The 21,418-nt window shown below is 35.7% G+C and overlaps 3 protein-coding genes across 7 annotated transcripts; 1 reads left to right on the top strand and 2 right to left on the bottom strand.

Annotated features, from left to right (window-relative positions):
• Positions 1 to 836: 836 nt before the first annotated feature.
• Positions 837 to 5,592, bottom strand: LOC132145130 (proline-rich protein PRCC-like). The gene is made up of 7 exons (XM_059555890.1): positions 5,494 to 5,592; positions 4,964 to 5,410; positions 4,840 to 4,887; positions 3,209 to 3,694; positions 3,038 to 3,130; positions 1,806 to 1,952; positions 837 to 1,716 (listed from the first exon to the last, which is right to left on the bottom strand). Exons 2-7 carry the CDS (start codon positions 5,180 to 5,182, stop codon positions 1,564 to 1,566), a joined length of 1,146 nt encoding a protein of 381 aa, XP_059411873.1. The 5' UTR covers positions 5,183 to 5,410; positions 5,494 to 5,592; the 3' UTR covers positions 837 to 1,563.
• Positions 5,593 to 6,472: 880 nt separating this feature from the next.
• On the bottom strand, positions 6,473 to 11,869 carry LOC132145127 (large ribosomal subunit protein uL24m). 5 transcript variants are annotated; one of them, XM_059555877.1, is made up of 6 exons: positions 11,735 to 11,869; positions 8,575 to 8,761; positions 7,197 to 7,292; positions 7,017 to 7,120; positions 6,802 to 6,932; positions 6,473 to 6,696 (listed from the first exon to the last, which is right to left on the bottom strand). In XM_059555877.1, exons 2-6 carry the CDS (start codon positions 8,755 to 8,757, stop codon positions 6,560 to 6,562), a joined length of 651 nt encoding a protein of 216 aa, XP_059411860.1. In that variant the 5' UTR covers positions 8,758 to 8,761; positions 11,735 to 11,869; the 3' UTR covers positions 6,473 to 6,559. The 5 variants fall into 5 exon arrangements, with proteins under 5 accessions (XP_059411860.1, XP_059411863.1, XP_059411864.1 ...); XM_059555880.1 differs by having other exon boundaries at positions 11,731 to 11,867; XM_059555881.1 differs by having other exon boundaries at positions 8,575 to 8,758; positions 11,735 to 11,867.
• Positions 11,763 to 20,108, top strand: LOC132145126 (DNA-binding protein RFX5-like). The gene is made up of 9 exons (XM_059555875.1): positions 11,763 to 11,900; positions 12,503 to 12,536; positions 12,695 to 12,777; positions 13,009 to 13,128; positions 13,286 to 13,405; positions 13,770 to 13,845; positions 14,030 to 14,228; positions 14,668 to 14,753; positions 15,155 to 20,108. Exons 1-9 carry the CDS (start codon positions 11,809 to 11,811, stop codon positions 16,130 to 16,132), a joined length of 1,788 nt encoding a protein of 595 aa, XP_059411858.1. The 5' UTR covers positions 11,763 to 11,808; the 3' UTR covers positions 16,133 to 20,108.
• The last annotated feature ends 1,310 nt before the right edge of the window (positions 20,109 to 21,418 follow it).

Here is a 21,418-nt window from a genome sequence, read left to right as displayed (position 1 = left end):
CATGTACTTAGAAGTTTTTTTTCCTTCCAGAACAGCCCAGAGTTGCCGTCTCACTGCAGAATGTCTGTATCAATTTGACAACATCATAAAGTTCCAGCATAGCTTTCAGCTGTGAGTGTCTTGTTCCACCGCATAAAAATCATAATCTACTGAGAATGAGTTCTGAAGTACCAAAAAATCACTGCCGTTCTCACTGGTCATCGTGTCACTGTGTATTATGTGATATGACAAAATACCGTGGGAAGAATCTGTTTGAAAAGGGTTAGTCTGCCCTGATAGAGCTGTAAGAGCATGCTGTCCAAGTGCAGTACTAACTATTTTTTTGGCATCAAGGGACCCAATATGCCACCCGAACAAACTTTCTGCCCTGACAAGAGATCTTTATAACATACTAGTGATTTATTTAAATAAATAATTTAGTTAGACCTCCACAATGTTCCTTCCTCCAGAAACGACTAGGTTTATTTACTACTAGTCCAACCCATTTAAATTGGCTAAAAATCAGTATGAAGTTCATAGTCAAGTAATTGATATTTTCAACATTTAATTTTTTTTTAAGATGAGTAAAACACCCAAATTCAATTAATATTAAATTATTGGTCAGTTTAATGTTCTGTGTCTTGAATTCATTCTGACATTTTGAGACATTTTTACACATTTAGCATTAAAGTCCTTTTAATCTTCTGCAGCTCTATGTAAAAATATAGTAAATGTCATATTATACTGTAAAGAAAATTGATTGTGTGGAGGTTTATGTATTTTTATTTCTGGCAGTGGTATAGGAACGATTTCACACATAAAAGTGTTTTTACACACAAAATGAAAATTTGAGTATATTTTCTACAGTTGCAGTGAAGTTATACTTTATTCATGGTTCTACAATTAAGAATCAACATTCATAATATGAAAACAAGCAGTTTTTTTTTTTTTGCAATACTTTACAATAAGATTGTATACATTAACATCCAATATTAATTTTGTATACATTAACATTAATGCATTTTCAACTAACAATAAACAGTATTTCTATACCAACACTGACCAAAATGAATAAATGCTATAAAAAAATCATAACACATCGCATTAACTAATGTTAACATAAAGAACCTTATTGTAAAGCGTTTCCAGTTTCTTTCACCTTTTCAATCTTTATACACACACACACACACACACACATATATATATATATATATATATAGATAGATATATATATATATATGCAACTGCTTACGATGGCAGTGTGGAAGACAAGACCTTCCCAAGTCAACACATCCCAATCATTTAATAAACAAATAAATCATTTGAACCAACAACAGCTAATATTATGTTACCCCAAAAAAAACAATGTAGTTCAAATGGAAAGATAATATTAGGTAGACAACTGGGAGCAATCTTAAACATTATAATAGCAGCCAAAGTCCTCAGCTCCTTACTGAAACAATACAAACTGGTATTTCTCTAAAAGCTGGCAAAAACAATGACATTTCTGTATTGGCTGCAGTCTCTGACAAAATCTGCGTGACATTAGGTTGAGGTGTGCACAACATATTGATATCCAGTCCATCAGAATCCATACTTGGCTTGCGTTTGTCGTCGAGTTAACTTGTTGTCAGCCCAGTTGTTCTTGAGTTCCAGCTCGCGTTCCTTGGCCTGATGAATCAGATATGTGATTTGGTGCTTGCGTCTCTGTTGTCCTGTTGGCTGATCTCCTTTTTTCTGGAAATGAGATGTAAAGTCAGACTTTTTCTTTCATTTACCTCCTTCAAACAAACCGCCATCAGAAAACGGACACTTGGGGTGCTCACCTTGCTGAAGGACTTGCGGGGCTCTGCCTCTGCCGTCATGTTCTTTGTCAGCCATTGCTTATTGCCACTCAGCTGATCATCTCCTTTGATCTCCAAGAACTTGATTTCTTCTCTTCCACGATTCTGTTTGCCCTGTAGCCGCCGAAACTAAAAAAAAAAAAAAAAACCTTGTACTGAATCTAGATCACCCAGGAGGACTCAGACATGCCAAAACTTGCTGTCATGATGCTGGGAAACACTAGATATTTGCCAGAGCATTCTTAGCGGTTGGATAGGAGCTATACAGAATTTTACACCTCTTTTGCATTCACCAGGCAAAATTATATATAAAATCTCAATGACATGTATGATATGAAGCATCATTCAAAGATGTGAGATAAATACACAACTAAGTTTAGGGTTCTGGAGTAAAAAAATCTGATCGGCTAACGACAAAATGTTCCCATTCAATGACATTACAATAATATTAATTTATTATCATTTCAATTACTAGAATTCAATCAATAATGAGATTTGTTACTGTTGCAATAATACTACTGTACTGCAAGACAAAAAATTTACATTTCATAAAATGCATGTTTTATTATTTAAATGACAAAAAACAAGTCACTATTACTAAGATATTTATTTATATATTTATAAATAGTATTGCAACAATGTACAATAAAAAGAGAATTTAATAAATCATCATATTTGAGTTTTATAATTACTACAATTTCCAAAAAAATAAGCTAATATATTACAAATAAATATATACTATAATATATTACTACTATATTCTAATAACACTACTATACTGTACAATAAAATAATAATACATTAAAATGTTGCTATTGTTCTAAATAATCATTTTATTACTATTTTAATTCCAAAAACTTAATTAACAAAAGAATACATTACTATCGCAATAATAATAATGTACTGTACAATAAAAAATTATCTATACCTTTTATTTCATTATTATTTAAATTACAATATGTTACTACAACATGCCAATACTATAAAAAGTTTAGAAATGAGAAATAAAAAAATGCCAAAAATATTATTATTTTATTTAAAGAATGATAGTAAAATTACAATACTAATATTTATGTTTACAAGTGGAATAACCGCATTTTTTTATTCGAGCTATTTATGTGGGTCATACTTCAGCTTGAAAAATATGTAACTAATCCATTTAAATACAGAACAAAGACATCGCCTGAGTAATAGAGATACTGCAAACAACTCACTGCTTCATCATTGAATAATGAAGAGGATCCTGAATCCTCTTGGTCATCAGCCGCAGGGTTCGGGTCTGGGAAATATCCTTCACCATAGTAATCCTGCCAAACACATGCAGAAAACATCAGCTGCTGACATGGCAAGCAATATACTGGTGTATTCATAATGACAGGTTTTACCTGTGGAGAAGTCTCTGGCAGTGGATTTGCGGGATACTGATGTTGATATTCTCCACTCTCGTAGTCTTGCATGGCTCCAACTGATCTACTGTCTGCGTTAGGAACAAAGTCCAGTGGGGTGTCCTCCACACCGGGCGGAGGGTGCAGAGAGGGAACGTACTGCTGAGAATGGGGGTTGTGAGACATCACAGGCTGTGCTGAGCTTTCCGGAAGGGAAAAGTAGTTCTCTGGAGCGAGTTCATCGTCACTTCCCTCTTCATCCGCGGCCATTTGTTTGGCTAGCTGCAGCGCCGCTGACTTTGCAGCCGCTTTGATGGCGGATGGGGACGGGCTGCTTCCAGAAAGAGCCTGGGACTTTGCTGGGGTCACCTTCGGCTTATCTGACCCGGGGCGTTTGGTTAGGGTGTGCGGCAGCAAGGGCCGCGCGGTCTCCTTCATCACCAGATTCTTAGGCTGAGGCAGCAGAGAGGACAGACCACCCCCTCCCTGGAAGAATACAGAGAAAATAATCTAATTTACTATTATGTAAATTCATGTTTTTTAACATTATGATAAAAAAATGGGCCAACGCGAGGATGCTGTGGTAGCGATGCCACAGCCAACAGCTCATTAACATATGCCTTAATCATTATTCATAAGGAAAAGAACTACAAATCTATGAAGCATTGTGAATGACATAATTTATACATATTAAACAATTGATTTAAACATGTTGATTATGTGTATAGAAGCATGTTTACTACAAAATATGCATACAAATATTTAAGTAGTTTGAGAGTGGAAAGATTTGCTTGTAATGATTCTCTTAGAGCTGTCAAACGATTAATCATGATTAATCACATCCAAAATAAAGGTTTTTGTTTACATAACGTATATGAGTGTATTGTTTATATTTATTATGTTTATATACATACACACACATGCATTTATACATTTAAGAAAACAGTGTTATGCTTCTATATTAAATATATTTATATATAATATTAATTATATGAATATAAATATATACATGTAAACACTTTCAAAATATATAATGTGTGTATTTATATATACATAATAAATATACACAGTACACACACACATATATTATGTGAACAAAAACTTTGGATGTGAATAATCGCGATTAATCGTTTGACAGCACTAGATTGGTGGAGATTTCTGCAGAGTAGGTCTGTTTTTTTGTTTTTGTGTGTGTGTTTGTTTTTTCCTTACAGTAGGTCTTAATGGTTTATAAGTTAGCATTTAAATTCAATTCACCTATGGAAAAAAAGGACATTTTTGCACTCAAAAAAGGAACTGTAGTAAACGTACTTAATAGTTAATTATAAATCATTTATAGCAAATAAATATACTCATATCTAATTATAGATATTTAATAATACTTTGATATATTTCAATATCCAATCCTGTTTATTAATCCTAAGGATCAAATAGTTCGTTATAAATTTATATCCAATAAATATAACTAATTATAGATATTTAAGGATGTTTTTATATTTTTTAAATAGCTTGTTTAATTCTAAGGGTCAGAAAAGGGAGAAAATAATCATTTATAATTAAATTACAGCTGTTTTGGTGAAGGAAAATAAAAATAAAAAAAATATCTCCGATATATTTTTTTTTATCCATACCTGAGGAGCGGATTTCTTTCGCACGGGCTCGTCTTCATCAGAGTCAGACTAGAACAGAAGAACAACATCAGTCAGAAACAGTTTCAGTATAATTATAGGACATTCATTTATCTATAAAACTCACATCTGCTGGTTTTATTACAGGAACGGTGATTTTGACGGGGTCTGTGCGTTTCTTGGCTTTGGGCAGATCCACGGTCATCCTCTTGGGTTGAGGAGCTGATGTTCTCGGCGCAGGCAGAGACGCGAAGAGTCCTCCGATTTTCCCCGCGGGGCGAGGCGCTGAAGCCGGGCACTCATCGCGGTCACTGTCGTCGCTGCTGTCGTATGCGACCAGAGACATCTCCACCGATCAGAGCCGTTCACTTCAGTTCAGACGAAAGTATCGTTGATGAGCTACTTTTGCAGCACTTTCATCAAAGCAGCTCAAATCCTCCTGTACGCCCAGATTTATACTGTGTGTAAATATATAATAAATATCAGATCTCAACATCGATGACAAATTCGCCTCCAGATAATTCAACGCTTGCATGCGTGCATAAGAAATGCAGTTTTTAAATTAATATTGTCCCTGCAAAACGCAAACAACGTAAATATATTAGTCTAAACAGACAAGTGATAACGGTTAATAATTATAAACTGTTCCTATCTAACCATTAGATCCGTAAACATTTTTTTCTTCCACCATCGTGAAGTATTTCCTCAACATCCGCTGCACAGTTTCACATGATCCCGCGACACTGCCACCAACCGGACTGGAATCTCATCAATAAACACGACCCACCGTTACAATAAACCAACGGATTAATATACTAATAACCCGAACGGTATTAAATATGATAGTCTTGCAAAAAACCCATAACTGACCCACAGGTCTGCTCGAGAAACTCTAGATCGAACCCCTATACATAATGCATTTTTAATAATATTTTATCAATCGTTAGGAAGATGAACAGATACATGTTATTGAGACAAAGAAGCTTAAGTTTGTTTGACACTACTGTTTAAACTGTTCACATTTGTTTAATACTACTTCAGACATCAGTTGTAAACACATTTGCAAAAAATTCACCTAAAATTGCGTTAAGCTTTTATGGTCTGTGTAGAATGTAAACAGTGTCTACTTGTTCAGTAGTGTTCGATACAACACTGAGTGGTCTTGATAATATTTTTAATGTTTTCGAAAGAATTCTCTTAATGCTGACCGAGGCTAAATTACTTTCACAAATACAGTAAAAGCAGTAATATTGCAAAAATATTATTTGAATAGAAAACAGTTGACATTTCAGAAGTCATTTCTCCAGTCTTCAGTGTCACACAGTCCTTCAGAAATATTCTGATAAGCTGATTTGAAACACTTATTTTTAATATCAATGTTAAAAAGAGTTATTTTTCAGGATTCTTTGAAGAATAGAGTTCAAAATAGCATTTATTTGAAATAGAAATCAGTTGCAACATTACATATGTCTTTTTTTTATCTATCAATTTAACAATCAATTTATCAATTTATTCTTGCTGAATAAACGTATTAATCGATGATATGAATAGTAATGTTCATTCGTACAGAAAAATAAGCCATGTGTAATCAGCTGGTAGTATGTGTTGGTGGCATAAAAGCAAGGAAACGGACCAAAACATTTGGTTGGGTTTATTGACAAAGTCTGCAGAACTCATACAACATTTCTCCATGATAAATTATCTTGCTAATCTCTGTGGTAACTCAGTACCAGTAGCTTTTACGAGGCCTTCTATCTTCCCGAATGTTCATTTTCTCCAAAACTTCTTCCTCGAGGGTTTTCAAAGATGGCGTGTATGTTTTCTGAAGCGTGTCGTCTGGTGATGTGTCTTTGGGTCCATCTGCAAGGTACAGAAACACTTTCAGATTTCTGATAACCGAACCATATTTAAACGTCTAAAACTCAAGGAAGAAATGCAATGTTTTTAAGCTTTCAGAAACACCACCTTTCCACTGCTGAGGAATAATGCCATCTTTTCTCTGAAAGACTGGTTTAGGAATTATCCGTCCTGTCCTGACAGAAACACGCACTCGCTCGCCCTCTTCAGTGTACCTCCACTCGATATCTGTGGGCTTCCTAAGAAACATAACACATACATTAAGAGCCGGATGCATTGCACCGTTTTTCTATTTACTACTTTATTCCATGTCTGATGCTCACCTGTCAGTAGGGTCAACTAGTGTAACATCCTTCAGCAGCAGAGGGGCTTCACTGGCAATGTAAGTACCCCGGTAATCTCCAGATCTGCCAATATACCTGTAATGCTGGAAAAGAGCGTTTGAAACAATTAAAAGTGCTGCTTTGCAATGAAATTATTACTAAAAAAAAAGTTACTCCTACCGTGTTCAGGCCCTCGAGTATGACCCAGTTTCGACGTCGGAACACCTGAGCAACTTTGCCTTGCTTTCCTTTGTCCTTTCCAGACAAAATCTCCACCTGGTTTGAATCAGATTTCAATGGTGTGTTCTATAAATATACATTGTAAAATAACACACAACATGCAGAATTTAAGAATTAAATGGTGTTAAAACATCCACAAGATTTTTTAGATTCCAAGGACCCCAGCTATAATAAAAGGGACCTCATTCTAAAATGTAAAAGGCACATACATATTTTTACCCATTACCCCATATTTTACCCTTGGATATTTTTATCCAAGTGTGAAAAACGCAGTCTCCGTGTTGCCAGATACAGCTATCATAAGCGTTTTCTTTTACTTGTTTTTACCATAGACTGTATAAAAACAACGACGTAGTGTCCGTGACGTCACCCGTAGACCCCTGAAGAGCGTTTTTGAAGCCTAAAGTGTGCAGAGCCATCGCCATATTGGCAGCGCATCACCGCACGACTCTCCTGGACAATCAAAAATGGGAAAAAAGGCGGGAGCTGATTGCTGAAGCCACACCCACCTAGCAGGACGGTGATGACAGCAGCGGCGAAACCCCTGTCACTCAAGTGACCACGCCCTTCATTATGCAGATCTTTGTCTTACTATAATTTAAACAGATGAGTTATAAATAAATTCAGCCCTCTCACAGTTGTCATGAAGGGTAAAATTAGCTATATAGACCAAAATCTTTTTTTTGCGCCAGGCTGTAAACATGTTTTTTTCTGCTGTAAAGTTGGGCATTTTAACATGGGGAGTCTATGGGACTGACTCAATATAATACTGACTTAATATAATAACTTATTCAGTATAATTAAATGGATGCCACCTTATTGGGACAATAAAGCCCTCCCTACACATACCCTTACCCTACACAATCCTTTATTTTCATCTTTTTAATTATTTACTTCATTTTCATTGAAAATAAATGCTTTTCTGATTTGATTTGAAAAGGGAGAAATAAGTTGTCTTTTGTAAACTAAATAACACGTTTGGTGGGCAATATGTATGTTTGCATAAATAATGAACAAATGATACAATTATCCACCCCATAAATATAGTATATTAACAAACTTTGATGCATTAAATAGGGTATGATTTAAAAATGAGCATCCATTCCAAAACATCTACATTTCAGTCTCTTTTCAAGTGTTAGAGTATAAAATTAGTTGTATTTATAGGAGTTATTATAGCACAATTCTATAATGAGGGGGTTATTATAGAAACCCCCTGGACCTCACTAATTTTCAAAGCCTGGGTACTGCCATGAAAACGTCCACCAAATATTAAATGCTTTCAAGGTGTAAAAGACAGACAGGAAGGATCACTTACTGTGTCTCCTCTCACGACATGCCAGTCCTCATTTGCAATAGGTTCAACAAACACCTTTCTTCTGGTTTTGCCGGGTGGATTGAGCCGCTGGGCTGCGATCGTCCATGGTCTGTTTGTGCCATAACGATAATCCCGTGGAAATGCAGCTTTTGCTGCCAAAGAAAGCCACGCTGTCAGTCTCATGCTGCTGTGGAGGATTACAAGGAACAAGGAGACTCTTAAAAAAATGCAGACAATCCAGAAATTATATTCGAAATCTACACTTAACCTAATTAACCTAAATAGATATTTTACCAATCTTTTTTGTTAAATTATGTATGAAAAGTAATAGATTAATTTATGGCAAGAGTGCACCCCAAAAACCTACATAATATCAGGAGTTCTTACCTTTGTCAAAAAAAAGTCTTCTTTGTTGCTTTTTTCTCTATCACACTTTAGAAATAATCAGAAATGATATATCACTTGAAAACTTCAAACCTCAAAATTCATCCTTTGAAACCCATTTTAAATTCAAACATTGCATTACCATAAAAAATGGTACATCAAAATCATGTTACAAAATGTTTTCAGTCATGAATTGTAAAAATGTAGGTGTGGATCATAAACGTTCAAGTCTATGCTTAAAATATGTTGTGCATTTTTATGGAAGAAAAAAAGGGGATAAGTTATATTCTTCAGTGACAGTTTGTAATGCTACAACGGCTTTGAAACCAGTGTTAAAATGATTATGCCTAAGGTTTTTGAGCAGTCCCTCATAATACAGTGGCATTCTACCTACCTGAATTATTTTTCCGCTTTTAGAGGTACATTTCACTAAAATAAGGATATAAATGTATGGTAATGATAGATTCTAACGTTACAACCACAAGGGTCAAACTTGTGTAGAACATGCGCTACTTCCTTTTCCTTTCGAGCCAAGCGACGTAGATGTCAAAATAAAAGTCTCGATTATCAGCGCACACTTTCAAAAAAGATTTGTAAAAAATAAAATAAATAAATTACCGTTTTTATATTGAATGGAGTTGTTTTAATATGTTTTACGATTTTTTTTATAATTAAGTATGTGTTTTGAAATATGGGTAAAAATGGTTTGTCGTTTTTCTATCCATTAGAAGTTATTAGGAGGAATATATGTTAGTAATTTGTTTTTTAAGAATTACTTTTGGAAGAATGTGAAAGCATTAATACATTGCTCTTATTTTACTGCAAACTGGGCTCGGAACTGTCAGCCAATTCTGGATAACTCTATTTGGTAAACAGCACACAATAAATTCATGTGACTATTAAGTTTATTTAAGGTGACTACTAGAGTGAAATAAATCAAAGGAGTGTAAAAAGTTGCTCTTTTCATGTTCCTTGGATTGAGTTGAGCTTGACATTAAATCGTGAGCTGTATTAATGATTGACAAGCTGTGTTCATAAATGTAGTGTCTTGCTTTTACACAGTGTTCCTGGTTTCAGTACATAAAAGTAAATGACAGGTTAAGACTTGGGCAGTGAACAATTCATAATACAACAGTAGGATTTATTAATTTCAATTCTTGTATTAATACCACCATATAAATCCATAGTATGCATTTTCAACATTTTTAGAAAATACTCATTATTGTTAGCCCAATATCAGTTGTTTATGTTTTATGGAAATGTACACAAAAATATCATACAGAATATTAAAAGGATTCTCTCTTCTTTTTTTTACAGGCATAAAACCATTAACCAATCAAATCGCCTTTTCATTCTGTATCCAAGTAGGATGAGTCAGACCAGCCAACTAGCGTCGAGCTTTGCTTTGTAGTCAGGCAGACATAACACAGTCGTCCAATCACAAAATAACGCGAAAGGGGATTTTTGCTCTATATTTGTCTCAGGTAGTTTCTTTTTCGTTTATAAAATAAACGATGCGATTATTTTGTATTTGAATGAGATATTGCACTAGGTAAACTTTGTACAATAACAATAGCTATAGTTTATGAGAAAGGCCGGGCATTTCAACGTAATAATCGAAAGTTTTCGAGGCGTACAAGTGTGGCTAGCTACTTCTATAGCAACAGTCATTGGTAATGATGTTAACGATAGCTAGCTTGTGCATACTTATTCTAAATACAAAAGTTTTTTTTTAATAATGTCGTTAAGCTACGAATTATATTAAGTAACTGTTCATTTATGTCGGTTTTGTTTAGTCGACGTCTCTTCGGCCTGTTCGAACTCATGTTAGCATATTAGCTGCTATGTCATGCTCATTTAAACTAGGCTGCTGTGAGGTTTTTTCTACTGATCAATGAGCATTTGCGTTTGAGAATATGGTTAACTTGCGCTAAAATGTGCTTTTGGTCATAAATAACCAATGGCTTCGTCTAGTTTCTGGTTGGTTGGCCTTTCCATACGCCCACAAAGAGATACACATGGGTGTAATCAACCAGACCTGTGCATGTCTCATATACGCTAGTCGTACATTAGATTAAATCATGCATTAAAGTGATTATAAGTGATCGGATTTGCTCCTAGTATAGTGCATACACCGTCTGAACGCTTAAGTTTCTTATGTTGAGATCTTCATTGGGCGTGTGTGTGCTGAATATGAGGAAATGTCTGGACTGGGGCAGGAAAAACAGCCCTGCAGTATTTGAGCATGGTCGCTATCCGATTGACCTGACAACAGTTTCATGAGTGGCTGTATTTTCGAAATGGTGGAAAATATCTTGAGCGTTTAGACGTGGGAGAATTAGGCGCTTGCGTGGTTTCATTTCGTGTTTACAGTCTGTCGCTGTACGTGTAAACCTGGCCTAAATATGTCAGTTTGTAGTGAAAGTGATCATTTACAGACATGTGATGAATTGAGTGTTTACCAGTAAGCAGCTTGTTCTTACACTGTTTTAACATTTTTCCTGCAGACTATAAATTGTTGTGCATATTAAAGATACTATAAAACAATTGTGCATTTTAAACATTTAATACTACATATGTGATATAAAACCGCAACACCCTACAACTTTTTCTTTTGACTTTTAGTTGCATTGATCTAATGTGCAATACTCTGGTTGCATGCTGAATAGACCTCTCAATAAACCTAGAATTAATTTAATTAAAAAAAAACACGGTTGCATATCAAGACACTCCGATTTGAAAAGTTATCCAAAACCTTATGTGGACACATACTAACATCTGCCTCGTGTTCTAGAGCTTCAGGTCCAGGAGGGTTCTGAATGCAGTTTGTCAGTCCAGTGTGGTTGAGATATGGCAGAAGATCAGTTAAAGGCAGACGCCTCGGCTGGGGAGGGGGAGACGGAGCCCAGCATGCTGCTGCAGAAGCTTAAAAGCAACATTTCGTAAGAACTATTTATTTTTACTCTTTCTTCATTGAGGTTCAGATAGAATGTTAAATCTTTATTTTCTGAAGAAATGGTGAATCATGGTTAAAATTACGCGGAGTATTGTTTGCAGAGCTGTAGCATTAAGGGAACAGTTTAACCAAAATTAAAGTTCGTGGAAAATGTGGTGGTGATTGTTTCTTCATTGGAACGGATTCTGAGAAATTTAGCATTACTTTACCTGCTTAACTAAGATCCTCTACAGTGAATGGGTGCCATCAGAATGAGAGTCCAAACAGCTGATAAAAAGCATCACAATAATCCACAACACTCCAATCCATCAATTCTTGTGAAGCGAAAAGTTACTATTGTTATCAGAAAGAAATCCATCTTTAAGGCATTCACTAGAAGAGGATCCATTGTTGAGCAAATTATGTAATGCCACATTTCACCAAATCTGTTTTGATGAAAAAACTCATCTACATCTTGGATGACCTGAGGCTAAGTTCATTATTAGCACATTCTTATTAGCCTGAACCCTTAATGTCATTGATGAATGCACTATACATGTGTGTATGCAGATTTAAATGTAAATATATGCACATTCCATCTTTTCACAGTAAAAATGTGCAGGGCAAAGTGGACAAAATTTTGGTAAGTTTCATAGAGGATATAATAACATAGCCTTCTGATATTTTATATATGTCTTGTCTTATAGTATAGGATTTCACAGTCATTCAGCTTATTTGTGTTTTTGAGCACATATTCTTGCCCTTATTCTGTCTTTCTCCCTGTGACATGTCTCCTCTTAGGAAGATGTACAGCGTTTCTCTGACAACGACAAGCTCTACCTTTATCTACAGCTACCTTCAGGTCCAGGTGCAGGCGAGAAGAGGTACAGAAAATCACACAAGCACACTTTAATCAGCCTTGATCCACTTTTTAAATGTATTTCTTAATGTATCAATTCTGAAAAATGAAAATCAGTAAATGAAAGTATTTGATGTATCTTTAAGTTTTTTTTTTTTTAATTCCCAGTTAATTAGGGTAGTTAGAAATATGACAAATGTGACAAGAAATATCATATATGATGCATGTTTGCAAACTGCTTCTCTGTGTGCACCAGTGGTGATTCAAACTCGGTCAACACGGCAGACCAGCTTCACACCTGCAACTGGATCCGTAGCCACTTGGAAGAACATCCTGACACATGCCTACCTAAACAAGATGTTTACGAGACATACCGGTAAGGACTGGGGTGCTGAACATGTACACAAGCTTCTTAGACTGAGTTACAATTCAAGTAAACACTCGCTGTTTTCCTAGACTTTTAAGGGTCCATTATCAATTGTTGTTTCTGTCCAAAATATAATGATTTCTTACTGGCTTTTATATCTAAACAGGAAGCACTGTGACAACTTACAGCATCGGCCTCTAAGTGCAGCAAATTTTGGCAAAATCATCCGAGACATCTTCCCAAACATTAAAGCACGAAGACTGGGTGGTAGAGGACAGTCCAAATATCCTTTTGTCTCTGATTTCAGTTAATTTGTATAAACGTAGACAAACATTTATGACTTCTAAAACCATGTCTAGAGCAGTCGAAGACATCTCAGTGAATGTAGATTCACCAATCTAATGAAAAACACATTCAGTTGTTAAATATTTTTTTTAAATATTTGAAAGATTTAGATGGCTTTTTACACATCGTCAACACTCTTGATACAGTTTTTCTCTGTAATGGTTTAGTTTAGAGAGGTTTTCAAGATGTCTTTTTACTTTTAGAAAAGTAAATGTAATCTCATGCTTTAAATTCATACAAATAATTTAACTAAATTCGAACTAAGTGTATTGTTCAGTTTCCCTTAACATAATTGCTAGCACATACTGCTATAGTGGGATACGTCGAAAGACCGTGTTAAACATGCCATTACTGCCCAACCTGGACCTAAAAAATGACCCGGTATGATTTCTTTCTCTAAATTGCTTTCACAACATTAAAATAATATAGGTTAGTGGTTTTCAACCCTGTTCCCCTGCCCCACACACACAGGGTTGAAAGCCACTGATATAGGTTGTCAGTTATATTTTGTTAAGTTTATGCTTAAATGTTCTGTTAATGTATCTGTGTGATGTGCCACCTCCAGTCTGAACTGACAGAACTGGTGCAAACCTACAAGCAAGAGGTCACTGAAGCAGCCTGTGAACTTATCTGTGACTGGGCCCAAAAGATCCTCAAGCGCTCTTTTGACACGGTGGTAGAAATCGCACGCTTCCTCGTACAGGAGCACATCGTCAACCCACGCTGCAGCCAAGCCGAGCTCGTCACTTCAGCTGCTCTGGCAGGTACGTGAATAGTAAGATCATAAGATGACGTTACGATTTTCTCAGCATTATTGTGGTGTCATTGATTTACTGTTATAGTTATTGTTAATCGTTTGAATTAGATTGTATTTTCTTTGCATCCCAAGTTCAAATCCAGGCTCAAAGACCTTTTCCATTCTCTCTCCCACTTTGTTTCCTGTCAGATTTAAACTGACCTACCATAATAAAGGCAAAAACAGCAAAAAAAAAATAGTGTTTTTGTTTTATATTAGTTTTTTAAATAACATAGTTTTTAATAAGTTTTAGTTTAATTTGAATTATTTTAGTATTTCAACTAAAGAAAATGAGAAATGTTGCATTAGCACACTTTTTTAAATATTTTATTTTAATAAATTTTTTTTTATGTTTTAGTCAACAATAATTGCCCTGATTTTGCTACATTACTTTTTGGTTTTCATAGGCGGATCCTCCAAACCTCATAAAGTAATCAAAAAGATTCCAGCAGTTTCCCGAGCAGAAGACGATAATGTCACTGGAGATAATAAGGTAATACTGGAATGAAATTTGAACATTTCAGATTTTGTATATGGGCTTTTTCCCTGAAGTTTCTCCACCGAATCATTTTGATTCATAAGTCAATAATTTTTGTACTAATCTCTGGAATAGAGAATCCTCAAATATTTTTGTATAATGACTTTATAAGTGATAATAGCCCCAGTCAACTGATTTCCTAAATATTTGTGCCACTTTTATATTTCTCAACTGAAATCAATATGTAACGGCTCTTTTTTTTTTGGTGAGCAGTCATGTCAAAGTAGGATAAAATATAATCAGCCAATCCGTCTCAAAGAACAAACCCAATAAAGGCACGCTGATCACCTTGTCAGCTTTGTTCTATGACAGCAGTATAAATGGTAAATATAGTATCATTGTGATGTTTTTGGCAGCAAAAAGAGAAAGACGGTGTGGAACAGCCGCCATCCAGTAAGCAGCAGGTCAGTGAAAAAACAACCAATAAGGTTGAGTCTGCTCGAGTGGAGGCTTATATGAAGAAGCTTCCTCAGCTCCTTCCCAGAGGCACCATTCCAGAGAAAACCTCCCCACCGTGTCTCGCACCAGCTGATTCGGGCAGCGTTCAAGTCACTCTACCCATCACAGTCACAACGATACCCTCTCAACCAGGCGGCACCGTCCCTGTTATGATTCTGCCATCAGGCATGAGTCTTTCTTACCCAGAGCGCGAGAAAACATCAGTCACGGTCGCCACTTCTGCTGCTCCGACTCCAGTCGTCCAGAGAGCGCGACCGGCGGCTCCAAAGCGGGGCCCTGACCCCACCACCTCAGTGTCAACTGCCGGTGTTGCTCCGAAACGCAAAAGAGGACGTCCCAGAAAGCAAAGGCCAGAAGACATGGCATTGCAGATGCCGTCAGCCCCAAGCTCAAATCCAAATCCAGCTTTGCTCACAAGAGGAGTGATCCAAAAGGCCTTGCCTTCCTGTGCACCCACCGTTCCTTCTCAGTTGGTGGAAATTGTGATCCAGGACCAGCAAGGCTTGATGCTTAGCCAACTTCCGACCATTCAGGAAGTGACAGACGCTGAGCATAGAGGTGTAGTGGTGCAATGTCAACCTGCAGCAGAACCTGAGAAGCAGCAGTCCGTCCTGCTAATGGGAGGGCCCAACCAACCAGGTTATGAGCTGAGCCGCAGGATGGTCATCCAGCGTGCGCCGTTATCCAGAGAAGGAAGGCCGGCTCCCCAAGAAGTGCCACAGTCCACCGTTACGTACCTCCCGCCGGCGATGTTATTAGAAGACAGAGGAGAAGTGGAAATCACTCTGACTCCTGTGGAGCCACAGGTCGATTCCATGCCAAACTCAGCAAGTATTCCCAGCTCTTTCGGTTCTTCGTTTGGAGAAACCCCATAAGCAGACGCCCTGTAACAGCAGCACAGCACCCGACTCCCTGATCTCAATGTGCAATGCCTTTCCAGTGCTTCTGTGAATTGCATACTAGCTTGTACTCAAACTGAGGTGTACCATCTTGGCTGAGCTTGACTGGGTGTGTCTGCCTTCTGTGTAAAATGATGTATAGAAGTACAACCTGTCATTGTTGCCTTCAAACAGCAACTACACTCATATTTTCATATGATTAATACGAAACATAAATTAATTCCTGTGAAGAGATTATGAATTTAAGTGGCCTAGAACAAAAGTTTTTACAAGAAAGAGTGAATTTTAGAGCAGTGAAAACTGAAACGAACGAATATAATCACAAATAACAGTCCCATCTGGTCCAGCTCAGTTATAAAACGAAAGGACATAAAAAAAAAAGATAAATCATCCGAGTTACCAAGGAACTGCTTACCATATGTTGGCGTTTGTCACCATTCTCAGTGCCATAAGAGGGCAGTTGGTCTTTTTTGCTCTAACCGTCTTTGCATGTTTGTGTTTGTGAAACATGAATTGAGACATTTGCGTGTGTTTTCTAGCTGTTCAAATGACAAAGAGTGGTATTACGGGTTTGTAACTTCAGGGTTCTAAAAAAGTCCCTCCCTCGCCCTGTGAATGGGTTCAAGAGTTGTTGGTTTTTTTTTAGACGTCGCAAATAACAGATACACAACCTTGGAAATGACTACATTGAGTTGCTGTTGTGAAGGTCGAGAACACACTACTGGTTCAGATGGTGCACAGTGTAGGTGGATTGAAAAACTAAGACCTCTAAAGTCCCTTTAAATATGCAAATGAGGCTGTGATTTCGGGATTCTTCTTAAAGCCCCGCCCCCTGCGTTCAGGTCTGTTCAGTCGTTCTCTTACAGCAACGTAATTTAGCACTTAACAGATGTAAATAGTCTATCCATGAGCCCAGAAGAATATCTTCATAGGTAAAGCATACCAGAGCTAATAAAACATTTTATTTTCCAAATGTATAGCCGTCGTCACTATATTGCTAATATGGAATATTATTATTAGTAACTAGTAAGGTGTGCACTGTCACCCTAAAAGCATGTACAAAAAAAATTAGAAGTTAAGATGTTAAATTTCTTAAATTTGATTATATTGTTTAAATTTAAACTGAAATATGTACTTATTTATTTATTTATACAAATTTTACAAAGCTTTAGCCACAACAGCATCCTTTTGTGTAGATTATCATGTCTCGAAGGAGAATTTTGCTCTTTTTATAGCCTTAAATAATTTTTGCTAGTTGTTTTCAGATATTACACTTGATCTTAGCCAAATGTTAAAAAATAATAATAATTTGCTATTAAAAATTATATTTTATATTTGGAAGTAAATAATTAATAGAATGGAAAAATAGATTTGTTTCTAGTAGCTTTATTATTATTATTTGATGCTCTTTATTCAATTTAAAGTTATTGAAAGGCGATGATTTGGGGGGAAAAATCTCCTTTAAGGTTAAAGCTCAAAGGCTGTTGATGGTTACTAGAGGTTTAATAGGCACTTAATTTAAAAGCAAAGCCACTCCAATTATTTATAAAGTGATTTGAAATCAGATGTTGCTATTTATTCAAATATTGTAGTAATATATTTGAGATGGGAAATGACTAGAAGTGATAATTTTACAATGGAGAAACGGTGCTTTAAAAAGCGAAACGGGTTTAACAAACAACACAAATGATTGTGATTTACATGGCAGTGATTTCACCAATCAGCAGTCTGACTGCACTTAACATCCACTGCTCACTGGTGCTGATTCTGGGTAGAATTACTATGGTAAAAATGATGGCAAAATGGCAACTGGCTGTCAGACAGCCTGCGAGCGTTGCGTCAGTATACATTACATTTAGGAAATGAAATAAATGTGCTATTAATGCCATGTTTAATTCTCAATAAACAAGGCTTCTTGATTTACTCAAGGGTTTAAAGTTTGACTAGCCAAAATTAATGGAAATCTTTCTTATAATTACAGGAGCTTTTATTTTGTACATGCCTGTTGCTTTTGTTCATTTGTGTGCATTATAATATTTTCCCTCTTAAAGGAATCCAGATTTAGGAATCATCTGAAGATTTTTTGGAGAAACTGGCATTACATCACTTGCTCACCAGTGGATCCTCTGCAGTGGGTGGGTGCCGTCAGAATGAGAGTCCAAACAGCTGATTAAAAACATCGCAATTAACATCTTGTGAAGTGAAAAGCTACATGCTTGTAAGAAACAAATACGTCATTAAGACATTTTTTACTTAAAACCATTACTTCTGGACAAAATTCTGACTAATTCATAATCCATAATGATGCTTTCTCCTGTGGAAAAGTCCATCCTCTGTTGCTGTCACAACCCACAGTTTTCTGTTGTAAAAGGTGCATGATCTGTGCAGATTTCTTTCCTGATTCAGATGAGACCTTTTTTTTTAAGTTAAAAATATCTTGATGGAATTGTTTCATACAAACATGCTGCTTTTTTGACAAGACATTAATTAATGGACTGGAGTCATGTGGATTATCGTGATGTTTTTATCAGTTGTTTGGACTCTCATTCTGACGGCACCCATTCACTGCAGAGGATCTATTGATGAGCAAGTGATGTAAAGCTACATTTCTTCAAATCAGTTCTGATAAAGAAACAAATCTCGTCTCGGATGGCCTGAGGATGAGTACATTTTTGGCAAACTATATTCCTTTACAGGCACAGTGCACAGTTCTAATCGTCTGCCTCATTTGCAATCTTGAGATTTGAATACTAATGTTATATCTTAATATCCTAACAGCAGCAATTCAGTATCCTGTTAAATGAAATATCAGACTTACCATCTTAAAAAAATAAAAACACATTAAGAAGAAAACTTTTAAGTTACATTAATAAACTGCGAACAGTTAAAGAAATAATTAATTTTGACCATTCTAGATTGCAACATTCAAAAGAATGGCTGAACAGTGAGACGTTAGATTTATATGAATCTAGCAAATTGCATAATGATGGAGTGAATAATCAGATCTGTAGCTGTAAAGTGATTGAAAGCAGTTTGGGCATATGATAATTTATATCCATTTATGGATATGTTATTCGTACCCTCAGTCCATTGACAATGTCATTTTATTTTATTTTTTGCAAGTACAATGTCACGCCACAGAAATGTAACATGTTCAGTACAACATAGTGCCTCATACAAACCCACTGTGCTCTGTAAATATCCATTTTCTTTGCATTATTTATAAGGTTGTGATTTCGCTCTGAAGCATCGAGTGGATTATTTGTTTTAATCTTTGGAAAAGGCTCTCAAAACTGTTGCCCTCGAAAAGAAGGAAAACCAAAACGACACGCTGATCTCAATGGTTGTGTCGAGCGTGTGTTGTAATTACCCATCAGTGTTGCTAATTCTCATGTTTTTATTGTGACAAACTCAAAAGAAATCAATCTCGAACGTGTCTAGCGCGTTAACATTTCACCAAGTCATGTAGAATTGTTAATTAGTCTCGAGAACCCCGTTGAATTTGCATAAGTGTTCATTTGTTGTGCGTGTCAGTACTATGCCATTTCTATCATAGACATCTAACATGTCTAATGTTATAATCCGATTACCACCTTTTTAAGTCGGTCCATGCATGGTTTGTGTATTGAATGTTTTTAAAGAGTTGTTACAAAGTTGCGCCGTTTCTTTCAAAAATATTTGAACCCTGGTGTTTGTCTTGCACTTTAATTTTCTTAACGGAAAGCACACAGGGGGAGAAAAAGATGAAATGCAGCACCTTGTATGTTATTTGTTTTCGTACTTATGAGGTCTTCTTTTTGAAAAGTTCTGCCTTTTTGTATTTCATGTGTTTTTTCATTTTAAAATTGTTCGATTGGACATTTTCCATATAAAAAAAAAAGAGAAATATCTGACTGTGAGCACATTTTCATAAATCAGCACTAATAAACAATATGTATGATGTTTTTCTTTATATCAAGTGTTTGTGAACCACATTTTCGAAATATCATTGTAAAATGATACACCATTGTATTTAAATGTGTGAAAGGAACTTCAGTCATCTGGTTATCTGTAAGGATACAGATATGAGTTCAGGTTTACTTTGAGTTGACCACGTAATATTCTGTTTTGTTTTCCTCCTCTATCACAGAAAATGATTTAGACTAAAGATATATTGAAAAAAAATATATAATAACAATACACACTGTTCAAAAGGATTGGGCTGGTAATATTTACCCTTTACCACAAAAAAAAAGTCAAAATTGTGATATTGTTAAATATGATTACAATTTAAAATGTTTTCAATTTTATAAAATGTTATTTATTCCGGTCAAAGCTGAAATTTCAGCATCATTACTCCAATCTTCAGTGTCACATGATCCTTCAGAAATCATTCTAATATGCTGATTTGCTTTATCAATGTAAAAAATATAATATTGGCTATTTTTTTGCAGGATTCTTCGATGAATAGAAGATAAAAAAAACATTTATTAAAATATAAATCTTTGTAACGAATGCCTTTACCATGGCCGTATCCAGGCTTTCAAAATTGGTTTGGTCCAGGGGGTTTCTATAATAACCCCCTTATTAAAGAATTGTGCTATAATAACTCCTATAAATACAACTTATATACACTAACACTTGAAAAGAGACAGAAATGTAGATGTTTATGGAGGGATGCTCATTTTTAAATCATACCCTGTTTATTGCATCAAAGTTTAATATACTATATTTATGGGGTGTGTCATACGTGTGTCATACATATTTTGACAATTGATCTGAGTTCGAATACGCCTTTTGGCGAAATTTTTTCTCCCTTTTAAAATTTCAGATGTTGCTATTAAAATGTTGCTATTAAAATAATCAGAAACCTATAAATAAATAAACAAATTATTTCAAATATTTTGGAAATTAGATAAGATAAAGTTATCACTGACCTTAAACAGCAACTTCCTACTTTATTAACTTTCTGAAGTGTTAAATTTAGTGGAAAAACAAGTCAAAAAACAAATGCTCGTGCTCACAACACTCCGAAGACTCGTTCACTTCGGAAGCATCTCGCAGTGATTATTTTCATACCACAGACTCTAAACATTCTGAATTATACATGCAGACATTCATATGAGGAGTTAACAGCAAATTAGTCAATCAGAGAACAAATTTTATTTTCGAACATGAAACATTTACAGAGGTCCGGACCTCGGTGACCTCATAGCTGGGTAAAGCCATGGCCTTTACCATCAGTTTAATGTATCCTTTCTTAGAAGTAATTTAGTTTTCAAA

Source organism: Carassius carassius, chromosome 8 (assembly GCF_963082965.1).
Source record: "Carassius carassius chromosome 8, fCarCar2.1, whole genome shotgun sequence".
Lineage (NCBI taxonomy): Eukaryota > Metazoa > Chordata > Actinopteri > Cypriniformes > Cyprinidae > Carassius > Carassius carassius.
Note: the sequence above shows the minus strand (reverse complement) of the source record. Positions and strands in the feature narration are given on the sequence as shown.

Excerpts from the sequence above, each read along its gene's own strand:
- LOC132145126 (XM_059555875.1), top strand. The coding sequence starts at position 11,809 with ATGGCAGAAGATCAGTTAAAGGCAGACGCCTCGGCTGGGGAGGGGGAG. Across the intron at positions 12,537-12,694 it reads GCAAAGTGGACAAAATTTTG|GAAGATGTACAGCGTTTCTC; the intron begins GTAAGTTTCATA and ends GTCTCCTCTTAG. Across the intron at positions 13,129-13,285 it reads GATGTTTACGAGACATACCG|GAAGCACTGTGACAACTTAC; the intron begins GTAAGGACTGGG and ends ATATCTAAACAG.
- LOC132145127 (XM_059555877.1), bottom strand. The coding sequence starts at position 8,757 with ATGAGACTGACAGCGTGGCTTTCTTTGGCAGCAAAAGCTGCATTTCCA. Across the intron at positions 7,121-7,196 it reads TACTCGAGGGCCTGAACACG|CATTACAGGTATATTGGCAG; the intron begins GTAGGAGTAACT and ends GCTCTTTTCCAG. Across the intron at positions 6,933-7,016 it reads CTAGTTGACCCTACTGACAG|GAAGCCCACAGATATCGAGT; the intron begins GTGAGCATCAGA and ends TATGTTTCTTAG.
- LOC132145130 (XM_059555890.1), bottom strand. The coding sequence starts at position 5,182 with ATGTCTCTGGTCGCATACGACAGCAGCGACGACAGTGACCGCGATGAG. Across the intron at positions 4,888-4,963 it reads CTGTAATAAAACCAGCAGAT|TCTGACTCTGATGAAGACGA; the intron begins GTGAGTTTTATA and ends CTTCTGTTCTAG. Across the intron at positions 1,717-1,805 it reads CCCGCAAGTCCTTCAGCAAG|AAAAAAGGAGATCAGCCAAC; the intron begins GTGAGCACCCCA and ends TCTCATTTCCAG.